The following is a 20,652-nucleotide window of genomic DNA, read 5'->3' on the forward strand; positions in this document are numbered from 1 at the left end:
ACGAGGAAGAAGAAATATTTGCAAACTGACATACTTGTCCATTTAGATGACTCTACAAAAAGATTACTAGAAGAAATAACTCAATTTGGAATTCTATATCCAGTAAAACTCTCCTTCAAGAATGAAGGTTAAAATGGGCCAAGGAGCTAAACAGATACTTCTCAGAAGAAGACCTACATTCAATCAACAAATACATGAAAAAAATGTTCAACATCTCTAGCAATTAGAAAAATGTAAATCAAAACTAAGATTTCATCTCACTCCAGTCAGAATGGCAGTTATCAAGAATACAGACAACAATAAATGTTGGTGAGGATGTGGGGGGAAAGGCACACTCATTCATTGCTGGTGGGAATGCAAATTGGTACAACTACTCTGGAAAGCAGTATGGGGAGGGGGACATGGGGGCAGGAAAGATGGTGGAATGAGATAGACATCATTACCTTAGGTACATGTGTGACTATACATATGGTGCGACACTACATCGTGTATAACCATAGAAATGTAAAGCTGTGCAGCAATTGTGTGCAATGAATCAAAATGCATCCTTCTGTCATATATATGTAACTAAAATTAAAAATAATAATAATAATGAAGGTAAAATTTGCCTGTAATCCCAATGACTCAGGAAGCTGAGGCAAGAAGATCTCAAGTTCCAAGCCAGCCTAGCAACTTAGCAAGACCCTGTCTCAACATAAAAAACAAAAAGGGATGGGGATGCGGCTCAGTGTAGAGCAAGCATCCTAGTTTCAGTCCCTGGTACTACAACCAACAAACACACAATGACAAAAAAAAAAAAAAAAATAGAAGGTAAAACTAAGACACTGACAGATAAACAAAACTGAGGCAATCTGTCAATAACCCTATAACAGCTGAGACAGATAGTGAGAAAACAATAACTTGAATCTACACAGAACAAAGCATTATTAAATGTGAAAATAGAATAAAGAAAATTTGATTTGCAACTCTTCTTTTCCTGTTTTATTTACTTATTCATTCATCCAGCCTTTTTCATTATCATCCCAATCAAATGCCAGAGATTAGCAGAATGGACTTAAAAGACTGATCCATATCCATATCCATACACTAGCAAAGAACAGTCCAAAGTAAAATTAGGGGAAAAGATCCCATAGCAGCAAAAGGAATATAAAACATCTAAGAATAAATCTAATGAAAGAAGTATACAGCTTGTATATTGAAAATTGCATAACACTGTAATAAATTGAAAATAAAAAAGTGATACTGAAATTTGCATGAAAATTCTAGAGACCAATCTTGAGAAAGAACAAAGTTAGATGATTCACACTTCCCAATTTCAAAACCTACTAAACAAAGCTAGAATAATTAAGACAGTGTGACAAAATATAACAACAGACATATAATATAGCTCAGTGGAATACAACTGAAATTAAGAAAAACATCATATTTCACATGCAAGATTCCTGCAAAAAAAAAAAAGTTTAACTTGCATCTAACATGACAAAACAATCAGATAAACCCAATTGGTCATTATACAATACAGCTGTCCTGGATTATCCCAAAATATCAATGTCACATAAGACAAACAGAGAATGGGGAAACGCTTGCTTCTAGGCATGAGCACAGTCGCGGATGTGGATTTTCTTTTCCTTTATAAACAACTAGAAAACTAGACAAAATTTATGAAACAACTGCTTTCAAACACTGAGCCACCAGTACTGTGCTCCTGTGCTGATGGTGCTCTCTGAGGCTATGAAACAATGTGATTTCCACAATGGCCCTGGCTTTCTGCCTGGATCAGAACATTGCAGTCTCATTGAGTTTTTGAGCAAAAAGACCCGAGTTTAAGGAAATTCACATGGATTAAATTTGAATTTTCAGCCTGAAGGATCTTATGCAGAGAAATTACTTTAAATATTTGCATGGGGTCCTGTTGGGTCTTTGGCTGAATACAAAGATGAGCATGAGACTATGAGCCTGGACAAATAATCCCACCAGGGAAAGAACAATTACTGGGGAGTTTAGGATGAATAATTCCTAGGGCTCTGTCATGAGAAGTTCAAGTTCTGACTAACCAGAGTAGACAGACCTCCCTGGACATCCAGAACATTCAGAGGACACACGAAAGAATCACACCTATTAGTAGAGAACAGTAGCTAACATAGTGGTCCCAGAATAAAGGCTACTCTGGATCAACTTAATAAATATTTAAAACAAGCCTCAGAAGGACCAACTTCATCTGGAATAAAATGCCAACCAAAATAAAACTAAATGATCTTTAAAGAAAGTCAACAAAACCCACACAAACAACGTAACACAATGTCCAGCAAACAATCAAAATTACTGGACATACAAAGAAGTAGGACAACATCTCGACCCATAAACAGGAGAAAAATTGTCAGTAGAAACAAATCCAAAAATGACTTGGAAATGGAATTAGCCGACAATGACTTTTAAATAGCTATTATAATTTATAACTTACAAACTAAAAAATTATATTCAAAGATCTGAAGGAAATATGGACAATGCTCAGAGAAATGGAAGATACACCCAAATAATTTAAAAGACTCAAATGAAACTTCCAGAGAAAAAATATTACAATATGAAAATTTACTTGATGGATTTAACAGAAGATTAGCTGTTATAGAAGAAAAGCTCAGTTAATCTGAAGATAAAGCAACAGAAATTACTAAACTGAAACACAAAATAGAAGAGAGAAGAAAAAAGATCAAGAGAGTTGCAGATTAAAAGATGATAGCTAAACTCCTGATTGGGTACTAAAATGATTTAAAAAAAAAAAAAAGAGCTACATGAAATATTTTCAAGACGGAAAGTTTAGATTTGTACTACTAAAATTACCAGATAACAATATTTGTCGGTAGTAAGTTTCCTCATTGTATTCACTATGGTGGGCAAGTAGGAGAATGCTGCATTATCATACAGTAAGACACAATATATGGGGATTAATTTAAAATAGTTTAGAACAAAAAGCACTTGGGAGTTGTTAACCATGGCTTGTTTTCAGCAGGATACATATGTCTTCACCTTTTTTTATAAACCACAAGTTTTGTCTTAGGGCATTATTGTTTTTTTATTGGGTTATGAACTCCCATTTTTACCCCAAATACAGATTGCAGAATCACATCGGTTACACATCCACATTTTTACATACTGCCATATTAGTGACTGTTGTATTCTGCTACCTTTCCTATCTTCTACTATCCCCCCTCCCCTCCCCTCCCATCTTCTCTCTCTACCCCATCTACTGTAATTCATTTCCCTCCATGTTTATTATCCCGTTCCCCTCACAACCTCTTATATGTAATTTTGTATAACAATGAGGGTCTCCCTCCATTTCCATGCAATTTCCCTTTTTTCTCCCTTTCCCTCCCACCTCATGTCTCTGTTTAATGTTAATCTTTTCTTCCTGCTCTTCCTCCCTGCTCTGTTCTTAGTTGCTCTCATTATATCAAAGAAGACATTTGGTATTTGTTTTTTAGGGATTGGACATACAATCAATCAACAAGTACATGAAAAAATGCTCACCATCTCTAGCAGTCAAGGAAATGCAAATCAAAACCACCCTAAGATACCATCTCACCCCAGTAAGATTGGCAGCCATTATGAAGTCAAACAACAACAAGTGCTGGCGAGGATGTGGGGAAAATGGTACTCTTGTACATTGCTGGTGGGACTGCAAACGGGTGCGGCCAATTTGGAAAGCAGTATGGAGATTCCTGGGAAAGCTGGGAATGGAACCACCATTTGACCCAGCTAATGCCCTTCTCGGACTATTCCCTGAAGACCTTAAAAGAGCGCACTACAGGGATACTGCCACATCGATGTTCATAGAAGCACAATTCACAATTGCTAGACTGTGGAATCAACCCAGATGCCCTTCAATAGATGAATGGATTAAAAAAATGTGGCATTTATACACCATGGAGTATTACGCAGCACTAAAAAATGACAACATCATGGAATTTGCAGGGAAATGGATGGCACTAGAGCAGATTATGCTTAGTGAAGCTAGGGCTTTATTTTTTTTAACACCCAGCCTAGTGCTTTGACAACCTGAATCACTTTAATCAGGCTAGTTTCAAAAAATAAACTTTAAATAGAATAATTTGCATCTATCATGATTCATTTATAAAATGACATAATTATTAAGTAATTTCATGATGCCTCAAAAAGATCAGACACAAACCAAAAAAAATGCTGCTGTACTTAAAGATAAATGAAAACCACAATATGAAAAAAACTCAATTGTGATGTTACATTTTTTAGAGTATTACTTTAAAAATTAATAGATGATTTATTTCATATTTCTTGATAAAATATTAATTACTAAAAAACCAAGTTTGTTTCTACCCTGAAAAGCAGAGATCTAATAAAATTTAAAGCATTTTGAATGTCAAACTTGATGTTCCCTAAAGAAAGGAACAATCTTGCTTATTGTATTTATCTCAATTCTAGAAGAGTATTGCTCACAAATAGTGCTTAAAATAAACTGTAACTAACATAACTGTTTATGCTGCCCTATCCAGCAAGATAAAACTCACAAAAACAAAGTTTTCTTTTATCTGTTTTTTAGTTCCCCTTAAAAAAAAAAAAAATCACAAAATTTTTTACTTTAGTCATTGTGAAAAAAAATATATTCCTAATATATGCTGCAATTTTCCCAGCTTTCTCAAGTTAAAGGGCACCAAGTCTGATCTGACCTTTTCCAGTAACTCAAGGTCATCATGAATAGGTGTAAATGTACTGTAGTTGCCTTTTGTCCTCAATGCTAAATGTCAAACATTACTTCCTCTTTCTCTTTGGGTTTACAATCAGTAACAGTCAGATATCACTGCCTCTGTCCACACTTAAAGTATTTTCTGCAGTAGAGAAATAACTAAACCTGACAAGAATTTCTTTTCTTCGTAAGACATTAAGTGCACAAAAATTCTGAGAAACAGTATCAGAGTACATGGTTTTCATGCTGCAGCTTTGTGACATTTACCATGGAGACACACAGGCATGTTCCCTTTTTTTACCTGAGGTTCTGTTCTGGAGAACTGACCTTTGGTAAGTGGCATATTGCTCCCACATGTGTTTGTTCAGGCTAAGTTGAATTTATTTAATGCATTAGAAAATATTTTTGGTTGGGTCAGCAAAATCTTCTGTGTTATATGAAAAGCCACATTTATTTGTTTCAAGAACACCAGAAAACAGAAGCCAGAATTCTTGGAACTTCAAAAATCAAAGATTTTACATGTTTCAGTGGTATCATTAAAAAAAAAAATCAATCTGTACTATTTTTAATGTTGTTTTTTGTTTGTTTGTTTGTTTGTTTGTTTGTTTCCTGTACTAGGGATTGAACCTAGGGGTGCTCTACATCTGAGTTACATCCCCAACCCTTTTTCATCTTTTATTTTGAGGAAGGGCCTTGCTAAATTGCCCAGGCTGGCCTCAAACTTGCAATCCTCCTTTCTCAGCCTCCTGGGTAGCTGGGATCACAGGCGTGTACCACCACACCCAGCTCCAATTTGTACTGAGAGATAAGATTTCGTACTAATTATAAATAAAAGCAATTTTGAATTTATAACTGCTTGGGCAAAAGCATGCTTTAATGTCCTGGCCAGCTTTCACTACTACAAAGAAAAAACTTAGTCCAAATCACTACAGTAAAATCATTTAGTGGACCCACATGAAATTTATCTTTTAAATAAAAAGGAATTTAATATACTAAATATTTTAGGTAGTATAGGTAAGTTTCTTAAAGCTATTGTAGGGCTGTGGCTATGTGCTGTATACATACCCATGCATGGATAAAAATAAACTTCTAACCGTGGGTTGTAGTAAAAAAGTTTGGCACCCAACCATACAGATAGTCCCTAGTGTTCTGTACGTTGACTGCAATCAGAAGAGAATGGTCTTCCACATACTGCAACAATTATATTACATAACACCCTTACTAAATCAAAGCCATTATCTTATGATCTTTGAATGTGACTGTTTCCAATGAAGTTTAATATTGTGTCTGGCACACACACTTAGTACTTAAGATAATAAAATTAGTTAATTTAATAAAGTTAAATTAAAATCAAACAATCCTTTTTTTCCTGGTGACATTAAGCAAACGTTGAATAACCCTTATATGTATCTACTTCTAATGCTTGCTATTAGCTTGCAATAAAAAGAAAACCTTTACTTTGTAAGTGAAAAACTTTAAAATGAATCTCTAACCTGCTTAAATATTTCATTGTTTTTATTGCAATTTAAGCCTTAAAAGGGTGTTCAAAAAATATTTTCTAGTTCCTAAGTATACTAAAGTATATATTAAAATGAAGAATACCATCTGAGTTTTGAATACTGACAGGATTCATATTCCAATCAAATCCTAATTATTTTGCAATCTAACACAGCAGAAGCTCCATTTCAATCCACTTACTATTGAAAATAAAAGCAATTTTGAATTTATAACTGCTTGGGCAAAAGCATACTTTAATGATAACTAAGCAACCAAAGGATAACTCTGCACTTACTCTCTGCCTACTTGGAACTGATAACAGGACTCACCCCCGACTTGGAGAATTACAGCAGGATCCTGATGCCCAGCGCCACCCGGTGCAGAGCCTGTGCACTCTCTCCCCTGCCTGTGCACTGGATTGGTGCCTCCTGCAAACTCAGGACACAGCACTATAAAAACAGGAGCTCTAATCCCAGGAGGCCCCAGTGAGAAAACACATCCAGGGGATTCCAGGCCAGAATCACGTGTGGAAGGAAAATAGTATTACAGAGCAAAAGGAAAGAATAGTATTACAGAGCAAAAAGAGAAGAAGAAAATACAGAGGACTGTTGGGTTTTCTCTGGACTTTTTAAAGAATCTTTGCCATCAGGAACTTTTCCAAACACAAGACGAAAAATGAGTAGCTATAATAAGCAATCACTGTGTGGTAAACTTAGTATTGCTTAATTTAAAATGCTTGACGTCAATGTTAAAATAGTTTGAATAGAAAGTTCTCTCATTATTTTGAAAAATGGTAAGTCTGGTGGTTTGTTTTCAAAATCTAGTATTCAGCCTTAATTGGATCCAATTGTAGCCCTTCCTTTTTGCTGCCCTAATTCTACAAGGAGCCAATCGAACAGACTGTAAGCCCAGACTCCTCCAACCAGAGTGTAGGGCAACAGCACAGGCTGCCCTGTCCTCCCACCTTCCAACTCAAGTTTAATTTCTTGTGGCACCTTGCTACATTATGAAAATCAAATAGTGACACTGCTTTAACATGGTGTGTGTGTCTGTGTCTGTGTGTGTGTGTGTGTGTGTGTGTGTGTACGTATATAATAAAACCTAAAAATAATCACTTGGTAATAATGTCCAATGAAGATTAAATTGATACATTAGAAGGTATCACTGTCTCACTCCAATTGGAATGACAATTATCAAAAATACAAGTAATAATAAATGTTGGAGAGGATGTTTCCCTTAAGCTCATTATGCAGACATTCATTTTATTATTATTTAAACTGCACATACTTTATGATACTTTTATTGTGCAGACTACTTTACAAAACTCAAAAAGGTAATAAGTCAAAACAAAAAAAGGAACATGGTACAGTACTGGGTGGTTCGGAAGCCTGGCTCCTCTGACCGCATGTTGGCCTTGGCCAGTGGCAGCAAGGTGGCAGTGTTGGCCCTGCCCTTTATTGCATATTTTACACCTAAGGACAAGCTCTAGGAGTGCAGGGCTCGCATCCAGGCCTTTGAACCCTAATGGGCAGGCACCTTTCCAACAGCACTCCTCAGGCATACGCCTTTACTACGTTTTTAAAAACATTCTGAAGTAAATCAACAAAAAAGGTTATAAATCACTTTGTAGGAATATTTAGAAACTACTTATTACATGACCTTCACTAGTTATGTAATAACTGCAGTTTGATTTCTATTCAAAAATCGTTATCTATCTGCCTAGTGCTACTGGTGTGGAGCTCGCACTTGGAATACCAAGTAACGTGTTCTCCTGGAGGCCTGAGAGAGGGAACAAAAGGTAAGTGTAGAAAGGAAAACAGGAGGACTTTCATAAGATAAAATTCCACAAAAAAAAATAATAATCCAGAAAATGCATATGATAATTTTTTAATTCTCATGAAACACCTGGACCTTGAGAAAAATGGTATAAATGGATACACAGATTTAGAAATATTTCCAAAGGCACTTCAAGAAATGAACACAAAACCAACAGAGAATTCCAATAATGCTGTTTTTTTTCCCTACTCTGTTTAACTTACATTTAAAGCCCTGATGGTGGTTTAAAATACTTCATTTTGCACATATTAAATGCCAGTGTATTAGACACTGGAACCACAGCTCTCACCATGATCTTTTCCTTCAGAAAGCTGACAGAGACTAACATGGGATTAAGCAAAATGCAGAAGAAGTAATCAATTCTACCTTGGAAGGAATCAGGAAGGATTTCAGACAGAAGATAATTCCTCTTAGATTTCTTCTTCAGAATGATTCAAGTCACTTTCCTAATTGAGACTTAATATACCTTTAATTTATTTATCAAAGAGCCAATAATGTTTCTAACCTCAAATGCTCACTCTTACCAAAAACTAACATTTCCAAACAATTATATTTTGTAACAGCAAAGAACAGCACTATACAAAACAACAACAAAAAGCATTGCTTTTCCTGTCCTCTAAAGAGCTGAACTTTTTAGAGGACACAGTTTTTGTCAGTGAATGTGTTTTCAGAATCAATGATTGACATGTCATCAGGAGTTCTCTTACTGCCCTTTTGAATATTTCACATATCCAAACACTAAATCTGAGTTCTACTGCACCTCCTCTCTTCTCAGGGCACAATAGACTGAAAGACTCAGATTGCTTCTCTCAACAGAAGCAGAGGTTTAGGCAGTGTTCTTTATCTGGAATGTGATTTCCACCCTCCAGAAATTGTTCACTGCCCCTCTGCTGTCTCAGTGGCTGCCTCTGCATCACAACACTTGGACTGATCTGTATGAAGAAAATGAGCCATTGCCTTTATTAAAGCACATAAATTTACTTCATCATTAACTTTTAAAGAAGAAAAAAGAAAGTATAACTTTCTTTAATGTCAGCACAACATTCACCTTAAAAGCAAAACAACCCAGTGGCTTGGGAGGCTGAGGCAGAAGGATCATGAGTTCAAGGCCAATGTCAGCAACTTAACAAGGCTCTAAGCAACTCAGTGTGACCCTGTCTCTAAATAAAATATAAAAAAGGGGGCTAAGGATGTGGCTCAGTAGTTAAGTGCCCCTGAGTTCAATCCTCAGACCAAAAAACAAAACAAAACATGTAAAGAGCTGTAGAAAATAGTTCCGGAGTGTCCAGCACCACTGATCAGCAGGACTGTCTCCATCTACTTTCACCCCTGCTTCTTTCTGCTTCTCTGTCTGCAATGTAAGGGGTTCCCTTCTCCTAGGAAAACTCTGGAAGACAGAGCCAATTCCCATTCATCTGAGGTAATTTAGATGTCACTTTGGATAGGAAAAGACCACAAAATAACCTTGCAATTACCATCCACTGCAGTACTGCAGACAGTGCTGCATCAAGCTTTCCCGCAGCTCAGTCTACTGAGCTACCTACAGAACAAGCAAAGAAGTCATTTTCTATTTGCTTCAGCCAGGACATCCATACAGAAGTGTAGATGGACATGCATGAATCACTACTGATCATCAACAAAGAGAAATTTATTGGCAGTTCTGAAGAAGTCCTACACATTCTCATAAGTGATTAGATTTCATAACATACCTAATATAAAGCTATAAATATAATAATCAATTTGGAAGCTCAGAAAATGCAATCAGAGATTTCTGATCAAGGAGTAAGGCTAAAAAAGCTAATACTTATTCACCAGTAACCACACTAGAAAGGAAATTGTCTTTGGGATAAGAGTACAGTTGCTTCTCCAGGGACCAAAGTGACTATATCCTTACCAACCCAGAACACCTTGAGAAGAGATCCATAATTACTCTTGCAAATTTATAAAACTTATACCTTACACACTGGAATAACTATCCCTTGTAAGTCAAATCATAAATCTTACACATCAACTGATACCATGTTACTATATTATGGTGTGATTTATCAGCCAGTAATTTAACTTCTGAAGAGTCACCATCTTTGCCATCCTTACCTCTTCTCTATTTATCTCCATGGTAAAATCATGAAATAGCAACACTAAAGCCTATCGCCTCCATGTGTGACAGGCATTTCACAGTGACTATTTCATTTGATCTTCACAATAATCCTATAACACAGGACAGCTTATCAATTCCTATGCAGATAAAGCACACAGAGGCTACATAACTTGACCAAGATCATACTGCTAGTAAATGATAAAGATGGGATTCAAACATATGCAGTCTATTCCTAGGACTTATTGGAATTACTATGTCTCCCCTCTAAACCAATTTCCCCAAATTTAATACAACTGAGATGAAGATAAAAATCAACAGAAGTCAGATAGGTAAAGAATCTTTAGGCATAAAAATCTCCATTATAAATTTATGAACCAAAAATAATCAAGTTTAAAAAAATCTACAACAGACTAGAATTTTATGCATTAAAAGACTCTGCCTATATGATAAAGTTTAATAGGAAAATTTTCAAGATTTTCCTTTCCAAATGACAATGGCTCAATTTATATACTTTACATGTTTTTCCCATGTGTGTAGGGGAGAGTGTGTGTGTGTGTGTGTGTATTTGGGGGGGGGGGTGTGGTGCTGGGATTGAACCCAGGGCCTTCTGCATGTGAGGCAAGCAGTCCACAAACTGAGCTATATCCCCAGCCCCCATGTACATATTTTTTAAGAATACATTATACACATAAGCAGAAGGCTTACTATTACTGGGTTTGATTTAACAAAACTTTATTGACTGATCACTATGCACTGTGATACAAAATGTATATATAAGTATAATTAAAACATGAACTCTAATCACCTTAAGCTCACAAAATAAGAAAATATATAAAATAACATGAAGATAAGATCAACAAAGGAGGCATCTGCAAAGTGGAAGCTGGCAATCTCAGCTGGAATAATGCTCAGCCAGCGATAGGACAGACAGCCAAGAAGGCATCCAAACATGTAAGCAACCTGACAGTCAAATATGAGGGTGGCAACAGTTGCCCTAGACAGAGAAACAACCTGTGTGAAGGCACAGGGGTGCGGTCAGCACAGCACAGCAGTGGACAGACCTCTGGCAGACAGTGTGAAGAGAGGAGCTAGAGTAAGGCTCAGGTTGTGAAAGTCTGCCAGAACCCAGATTCCTGATTAGGAATGCACTAGAGGGACAGGAGAGCTAACCAGCCTACCTCTTCACTCTGGACTTGTGCTTTCACCTCAAAAATGAATATCTGTGACCTTATTCCCCTAACTTTCAAAGGGAAACACCACCATCCCACCTAAAAAGGAAAGTCACAACAGCAACAAAGTAGCCTAGCTTCTTGTCACCAAAGACTCCAGAGTCAGAAAATACACAGCACAATGGAGAGAGAGAGAGAGAGAGAGAGAAACCTCAGACTCATGAGAATTAGTATTAAAATACATTTTAAAATACATTTAATTTTCTATGAGCAAAAAGTTAACAGAATGTTACAATAATATTTCATTTGGCTGGAAGAAATGTACAATTAATAGTTTGGTTCTGAATCAAATCTCATAATGATTTAAAATCAAACTACACAAACAACTTTGAAGGCAGGAAAATCTAGACTTGATTTCAAACACTATTTTTCATTTAAAGGCAATCGAGAGTCCAGATCTGGAATTAATGTACAATAGATACAATACTTGTCATTTACAAACTGATGTACATTTCAAACCCCTTTTCAGTCATTATTTGACTCCTCTAGTGAGTTTCTTATGGAGGCACCACTTCTTGATGAAAGAGACAAACACCATGCACATCAGGGCTTGGGCAGCCTTCCCTTCTGAACAGAGCATTGTCTATGCCAAGCTATGGAATGTGTGAGGTTGACAGGAGCTCTGAGCAGGCTAGTACAGTCACATCAAGACCTGTTCTATACAGGCCTCTAAGTGGCTTCTGCCCAGGCCAAACCAAAAATACAGCTCCACACACTACCGCCTTCAGAGCAGCCCTGGTGGCACTGAGGGACATACTACTATGAGAGGCCAAGAATTTGGACTGAGCTCCCACACATGCCCAGCAGACAAAAGCAACTCAGAGGTAATCACAGTACTGAGCGCTGGGGCTGCAGGAGGCTTGCAGATGATGAACTAAGCTATGACCAATTGGCCTTCTGTCTTCTACAAATACTGAGGGATTGTGCTGGTAGAGTTCTAAGATCAGCTCTGGTTCTGGGGGAGTCTGGTTCACAAATGTATTTTGTGTTGCTTTTTTTTTTTTTTTTTTTTCACTTCACACTGATTTGTTTCTCTTTTCTTTTTGTTTTTCTTTGCTCAAAAAACTCTAATCATTGGCCTCAGGAATTCCTTCTGTCAAGAAGGAAGTTCTACAGAGAACTTAGTTTCCCTATCTGAAACCCAGCTTTATCTACTTCAAAGAGACAAAACATGGCACAAGGACAGCAGTGACTTCTTACAAGGGAAACCTCACTATCAGGGTCACCAAAGGAGAAAACAGGTACTAGACTGATACTGGAAGGGCAAGGCCCAAAACTGCAGGAAGAAGTTCCATTCCTACATTAGATGAAGTTAGACTCACTACTAGATGCCCAACAAACACCTAAAAATTCTTAGAAGCACTAGGAGTGATTTATATCTAGTCAACTTGCTACTAAATCTGTGAATTACAAAACTTAAGATGCCTCTCTTTCTGCACTCATTCCTATAACACTGGAGGGTGAGCTGTGCAGAAAGTGTGGAAGACTGAGGTGAGCCTGCCCCATCTCTCTGCCTTTACCACCTCCTTCTCATTTTCCTTATAGGCCTTGTTTCTTTTTTAATCTGGACAACTTTGTGTGCTACCTTAAATCTTTTCTGAAACAAGGAATACTTAAATTAGCTAAACAAACAAATTTTTAAAAGAAAATAGTACCTTTATATCAAAATTACAATCAAGTCTTCTAATTAACACGATGAAAGCGCCAGATGAATTGTCCTTTAGTGGTGGAGGTGCTATGAGCTCACAAGCATTCTCTGGTTTTGAGTTGATCAGAAAACCCTGAAAGAGAATTGCAACAGAGTCATCTTTCTTGTCCCACTCAAGGAAGCAAGCACTCACCTCTGCAGACTCCACTGCTTATGGGCCTGCTCTGCACAGGGTGGATATTACTGGCAGTTATGACTGCTCCCAGTCCCAGAACATTTAAAGGAATATTTGTTTTTGTAAACATGGAGTGTTTTAAATTAAACTCTGTCTTAGTATTAGAGTTAAAAACAAAAAAATTACACATAAGAAAATCACCCAGGGGCTGGGGTTGTGGCTCAGCAGTAGAGCGCTCGCCTAGCATGTGCGAGGCCCTGGGTTCAATCCTCAGCACCACATAAATATGAATAAAATAAAGGTATTGTGTCCAACTACAGCTAAAAAAATTAAAATATTAAAGAAAAAAATGAAAATCACCCAGCAACAACCACTATTTTCCAACATGACATTTCTAAATCAAACAAATCCTTTTTTAAAGTTAGCTTCCAATTTCCGTTCATGATATCAAACAAGGAAAATGCACAATAAAATTTCTAGAAACGTATTCTATAGAAACACTAGCCTGAGTCTATAAAGGTATATGTAGGAAGATGTTCATTCCAAATTGTTTTAGTAGAAAAAACTGGAAATCATGCACATCACAATGCAGCTATCTAAAAAATTATAGTATACTCATCTAATAGAAAAATAATATAGCCATTGAAAACTGAGGAAAATCTACACATAGTAAACTGAAAAGATGTCTGCAAGATAATTATGAATTTAAAAAGAAAACAGCAGGTTACGTTCCTAGAAATGCAGGATGATCTGACATCACAAAATGGAATATGTTATAAATTAATAGATTAAAATAGAAAAACCAAATGATTATCTCAACAGGTATAAAAATGAGTAAACACATAAAAAGATGATCAAATTCATTAAATTCATTTATAAGAATAAATTAGCAATGACAGCTATGACATGATGACTTAACCCTAGTTCTGCATGGCCGGGGCACAGTGACCATGCCTGTAATCCAGCGGCTCAGGAGGCTGAGGCTGGAGGATCATGAGTTCAAAGCCAGCCTCAGTAACTTAGCAAGGCCCGAAGCAACTTAGTGAGACACTGCCTGTAAATAAAATATTTTAATATTTTCAAAAGGGCTGGGGATGTGACTCAGTGGTTAAGAGCCCCTGGTTCAATCCCCAATACCAAAAAAAAAAAAAAGTTCTGCATGGTGCTTGAACTGATCATATCAACTAATTCACTGGATTTGTCAATTTCTCCTGCCCTAAGTTGCCCTAAGTTGCACTGTTTGGCTTGTCACAGGCAAAGCTTCTGTACAGGAACAAAATGCATATGTCAGCCAGGCCAGGTGGCACACACCTGTAATCCCAGCAACTCAAGAGGCTGAGACAAGACGGTCACGAGTTCAAAGCCAGCCTCAGCAATGGCAAGGCACTATGCAACTTAGTGAGACCTTGTCTCTAAATAAAATACAAAATAGGGTTGGGGATGTGGCTCAGTAATTGAGTGCCCCCAACCCCTGGTACCAAAAAAAAGCATATGTCCTCCATTTATTCATAGAATATCTCCTCTTCTTGATCCCATCAAGCACTTGATTTTCCTTCTCCAGGAAACAGAACTGCAGACATCCTTCTAACAATGAATATTTGTTTTACGTTTGTTATACTTATTCTCTGCTTTCTTTTCTGTGTCTTTCTGCACACACTAACTCAAATTACATAACACAGTAAATCTTTTTCAACATACCTATAATAGCAACTGAACTCAACCTATATATCACTTAGAAGCCATGAAGCCAGATGTGGTACCATGTACCTATAATACCAGCTACTCAGGGGGATGAGGCAGAACCACTTGAGCCCAGGAATTCAAGGCCAGCCTGGGCAACACAGCAAAACCCTTTGCCCCTGACACTGCAAAAAGGGGGAGAAAAAAAAAAAAAAAGGACTATGGCCAAATTTCCCATGGCAGGTGATAATAACACCTTCAGAAATGCCACCTAGCAACAGCAAAGTGAAAGATATTCCAGTTTCACAACTGGTGAACTGTAGGGTACTAAAATGCACCTTAGAACCAGTGAAATAGGATACAGACACATGAGAAGGCTCTGAGAGTAGAAATGGAAAAGACTGTTTACTTTTCAATCATTTTGAATCTATTGTTAGATCTATTTTGACAAGCATGTATTATTTTAAAACTAAAGAACATTAATAAAAACAAACACACGAGCTAAAAATTCTGAAAATAATGATTTTGCCTTAAATTGACTTAAGTCTTGAAAAAAACAGGTCTTAGAGTATTAAATATTATCTTTCTTATTGATTATACTAAAACAAATAACTTCCTAAAATATTCCTATCCTCCCCTCGGATGTAAGTCATTAAAATCAAGTTTACGTTTACTTTCTTTCATCCACAAAGTCTATCAGGCAGCATGAGAAACTTGGCCAATTAGAATATTGCAGCTGTAGCCAGGTGCACATGCTGTGTCACCCAGAGCCAAGCCCCATCGTCGTTGTTAAGGAGTCTGCTCTGCAGTAAGAGTCCTTGTCATCTCTAGCATCAGCAGGGCACATTATGCTAATATGTAGTTACCCTAAGAAAATTGCCCGTGCCCAGGAGACTCCATGCCCAGCTTTCTTCTCTTGGCTGCTGTGACCCTCTGGTGACACACAGGTGCTGGATGGCAGCAGTGTGTGCATACAAAAAGTGGAATCACAGACTTTGAAACTAGATCACAGGGTACCAATCTTTATAAAAACACTGCCAAGCAGTTTTTCAAAGTGGTTTGGGTTACCAAGTTTTAACTGCAATAGTCAAATAACTTAAACATAAAAATCATACTAACGTAATCTTGTTTTAATGCTTCAGAAGATATTTAGTTTAGGGTAAATGTAATGTAAATAATTACTTTTGTTGACAAGTTAAAATGGTTAAGAAGTCATAAAGAGATAACTCAAGTGATTTTTCTAAAAGATGTTTCAGGCTGAACAGAGCCTCTGGATTCAGCACCAGTGAAGATGTTGGGAATGCCAAGAAGGAAACTGGCAGCAGGCCCCTGAGAGTACCTCTTGCAGTAAGAGTGTAAAGCACAAGTGGGAGGAGGCAAGAAAGGTGGTAAGAAAGGTGGTGAGGTGTCTGTGGGTACCTGAGAGAGAGCACAGTGACGGCCAATAGCAGGGGGCTGTGGACCACCTCACGCTGGCTGAGTCAGGGCCCTCCGCTCCGTATCAACACCTCGCCCTAGAGTGTACCTGTGCAGCAACTATGAGGTGACTGCTACTATCATCCTTCCATGCACAGACAAGGAGACTTCTCAAAACAGTGATGGAATAAGCCAAAGTCTTATAAAGCAGCCATGCAACCTCAGAGCTCAAGCCCCAGACCTAGGCTCTTGGCCACTCTGGGACACAGCATCAAGGCCCTCCCCCACCAAAAAAAGAAAAAGCACACACTGAATGAAGAACAAAATGGGCAACAATGAATGGCTTTTATAAAGATAAACAAGAGGTTATGAACCTTGATTCCAAAATTTTATATAAATACTTTAAGTCACAGTGATGTCAGTGGGACCTGTCATATATGTTTTATATTCAAACAGAGACCAAAAAGTTTCAAGTGATCAATCACACTTTGTAATCAGCTGTCTTTCCTAATGTGAGACAAATGAATTTATTTATATCAGCTTTCTGGAATGTTAAAAGTCCCCACTGTCTTTGTACTAATTCTTCATTTATTTTTTAGATCATTCTTCCAAAATCTACCGGTAACTTTCACACATGCAGCACATTTAACTTCTTTTCCCTAGGCAGCTGGAGATCCATTTTTTTCTTATGCATTAAAACGTCCCTTCAGGGCTGGGTGTATCATTCAACGCACTAGTCTCATTTTATGCGGTTAATGGATAAGAAAGAGTTCCTGATCAAGAAATTTAGGTGTTGGAAGCCATGTATAAATTACAAGTTTGTTTGAGCCAACATAAGGCAGGCAGGCTACGTTATGGGAACTACTGGGTGAAATCCCCCAGCTCGAGAAAGCCAGAATGTGCTGGTGCCTACAAACGCAGATGCCTAGAGATGGGCGTAACCTGCCCCAAACAACGTGTTTGCCCCATCTTTATCCTGTCTTCCTCAAGAAACCTGCCACACTGAAACCTTTTAATGTATTTCCCCTTAAATAAAGGATTGGGGCCTTTTTTCCTTGTTCAGTTCCAGTTCCTAACAGGGCTGGAAGACCCACCAGGCGAGCCGCTTTTTAAACTATAATCTGCCTATTGTCTTTTGTTCTTTATTATTTTTCTGATCTTTTATCTTCCCAGTCAGTTCACACCTCCAAAAAAGAATCTGCTCTACCAGGGTGCTGGTAACACTGGCACTTAAGGGTTAACAGATTATTAATTATTAGATTTTTAAAAAGCACAAACTGCGTGTGATACAACGGCAGAGAATGAGGCAATTCCAACTACAAAGGCAATCACCGAAAAAGTGGCATAGGACTTGTCCCTAACACTTCATATTTCAGTTTGGTAACAAAAACTATTTAAGAGATTATACTCAGTTGATCTGGCCAATGCAAGTGACAGGAACCTCACACTTAAACCTGCTCTAGACATTCTGTGTCAATGCATGCATGCATCATAAAACTGACTTCAGTTTCTGGCAAACAATCACAGTTGTTTCAACAAATATGACCAATGTTTCTACTATGCTATAATTCTCCCATCTTTTAGGACTGCAGGGAAAAACATTAGTGCATTACTTATTCCAGCCCACTTGCAAATTTGATAGCCATATCTCCCATGTCTTTCTGCACATCACCGAGGACAGCACTAAATAAGATGGAAATTTGAAGGTATACAATAATTTTTAAATTAAATTTTAACTGAATTAAAAGAAAAGATTTAGAAAAATCCTTTCACAAATACGACATTACATTTATGCTGTCTCAATATTACATCTCACTTTTTACACTCAGTTAGGATTCTCCCCAATAACTTCTTTGGGTTATATGTTCTACTTAATGAATTATAGTTTAAATTTTAATGAAAACGATTATAAAATATCATTTTTAAAAGCCATTAATAAACCAAGCATCATTTGGGGTAAAATTGGGGGTTCATAACCCATTTCAATCTAATGTATGAAATATGATATGTCAAGAGCTTTGTAATGTTGTGAACAACCAATAAAATAAATAAATAAATAAATAAATAAATAAATAAATAAATAAATAAATAAATAAACCAACCAAGCATGATGGTGCACACCTATAGTCCCAGCTACTCAGGAGGCTGAAGTAGGAGGATTGCAAGATCAAGACCAGCCTCAGCAATTTAGAGAGGCCCTGAGCAAGTTAGCAAAATCCTGGCACACAATGAAAAACAGAAAGGGCTGGGGGTTTTAGTTCAGTGGTAAAAAGCCCCTGGGTTCAACCCCCAGTGCCCTCCCGTCAAAAAAACAGCTCATTAATACTACAAAAGTATTAAAAGAAGCAGGCCTCATCAGCCTGAAACAACAAAAGAAAATAAAATACAACCTAGCAAAATCTGCAGGACACAACTAAAATGTTACCTTGGGAAAACTTTTAGCACTAAGAGGAAAGACTTCAAATCAGACTTCATTAACTTTTGTCTAAAGAAACCAGGAAAAAAAAGGTCAAATTAAGCCTAAAATTAAAGTGAAGTGATAAATGACAGCCACTCTCTTCACACCAGTCCTTTGGATGTACATTACTGTGGACAAGTAGATGGCTTTAAAGGGTTGGGGAACTCGCCAGAGACAGAATGGGCGTGGGAAGCCCAGCAGCTCCCACCCAGGAGGAGCGCCTCATCTTGGCAAGGCAGCTCAACACCAGGGCCAGCCCAGGTCCCACCCTCCCAGCCCAGCCCTAACTCTGGCACTGTGCTCACAGTCACTGCTCCTCAGTAAAAGCACACATCTCATTTAAATTATTAGCATTCTCTTCTACCTTCCTATCACCTCCCATGATACCTGCAAATGACAACAAGTGGTGTGAAAGTCTGAGTAGGACTTACAGGAAATTCAGGTGACCTAAGGAAGCTGGCTAGCAAACACACTCGAGGTGAGGAACACACAACAGCTGCACACTCCCAACTCAGGCTCAGCAAACACCTCCAGCCTGACTTTAGAAAAGAAGTTTAGGCTCTGAGATGATAACTCTACCAAGAACACTCAGCTGGTGAATGGTGATGCTGTCAAACCCTGAGCAAAACAGAATGATGTTCCTCTTGTCCAAAACTTGTCTTTCAAATTTAACTTAAATACAAAAAGAAAATGAAATGAGATCGGTGAGACTGAAGATTTTCCTTTAATATTAGTTGTTACATGAAGCCAATGATGAAGATGATATCTGGGCTAAACAAACCCATTTGGAAAAGAAAAAAGTTCAAGCCACTTAAAATAAATTGCAAAGTACCAGTGGAAATTTGTAGCATAAAATTAAAGATAGTTTTATATGTACAGAACCAGTCAATATAATTTTTACTTTATTTCAATACTTTTACCCAATCAACAGATAGTACTATAATTATTTATTAACTTTAGGAAAAAATTCCTTGTTTTATAAAGGATTCATTTTCCGATTTCATGACAAAGAAAATTCTCTTAGAATCTACTGTATGCCAAAGACCACAAGTAACATGTCTGTTGCAAAAGTTCAACTTGGCAGAGAAAAGAGCAGTCAGATGAAAGTTGTGCATTGAGTGAAGCAGTGACCCGCAGTCCTGAGCCGCTCAGTTTCTCTCCCTGCATGCCACCTCACTCCTGGCAGCCCTGCTGCTCAAGGCTGCTGACCTGCTCAGCTCTCACAAGACATAAAATAAGATGAGCAAGGAGAACAAAGGAAGCTGCTTTATCTCCAACCTACCTCTTACTGTCAGAAAACAAAATACAACCTGAAGATTTGGGGTTTTATCCTCAACTTTCTCCACAGAGGCTGTGAAGTCTAGCAGAAAACAGACAACATAACAGAGACTCAACACAGCAGAGGCCAAGCTCTCAGGCCCTAAATGTGATTTTCATGCTTATCAAACAACACTAATGAATACATTAGATAGCAAATATATATCTAGAGATTTGGGTCATTTCCTACTGCATAACTTACTCCAAACAGGTCAACCTGTTTGGATTAATTTCGGTTTTATTTCCTCTTTTTTCTTAAATATTCACTTATTAAAGTATTTCTTGATCTTCTACTATAAGACAGGCAGTGCAGGACACAGCCTAATGGTGTGAGGTAAAGACAGAGATCATGTTCTCAAAAAATCTGCAATTCATGCCAGACACTGTCCAGTCATCCCTTTGGATCATGGGGAGTTGGTTCCAGGACCCCCTAAAGGTACTAAAATCTACACACGGTCCAGTTTCTTATATAAATCCGCATGGTATTTGCACAGAACCCACATGGCTTCCTGATACTTTAAACCATCCCTAAATGTCTTGTAGCATCTAAGACAATGTGCCTGCTCTGTAAATAGTTGTCA

The 20,652-nt window shown here is 37.6% G+C and overlaps 1 protein-coding gene across 6 annotated transcripts in view; it reads right to left on the reverse strand.

The window, feature by feature from the left end:
- RNF13 (ring finger protein 13) overlaps positions 1-20,652 on the reverse strand; it is a 121,317-nt gene that overhangs the window by 52,343 nt on the left and 48,322 nt on the right. For all 6 annotated transcript variants that reach the window (XM_081301572.1, XM_081301568.1, XM_081301569.1 and 3 more), the window contains one exon: positions 13,033-13,158. In XM_081301572.1, the coding sequence (XP_081157698.1) occupies positions 13,033-13,158 (126 nt within the window). Of the gene's footprint in view, positions 1-13,032; positions 13,159-20,652 lie in introns of those variants that run through there.

The sequence above is a fragment of the Spermophilus citellus genome (genome assembly GCF_964194105.1).
Source record: "Spermophilus citellus genome assembly, chromosome: 7".
Classification (NCBI taxonomy): domain Eukaryota; kingdom Metazoa; phylum Chordata; class Mammalia; order Rodentia; family Sciuridae; genus Spermophilus; species Spermophilus citellus.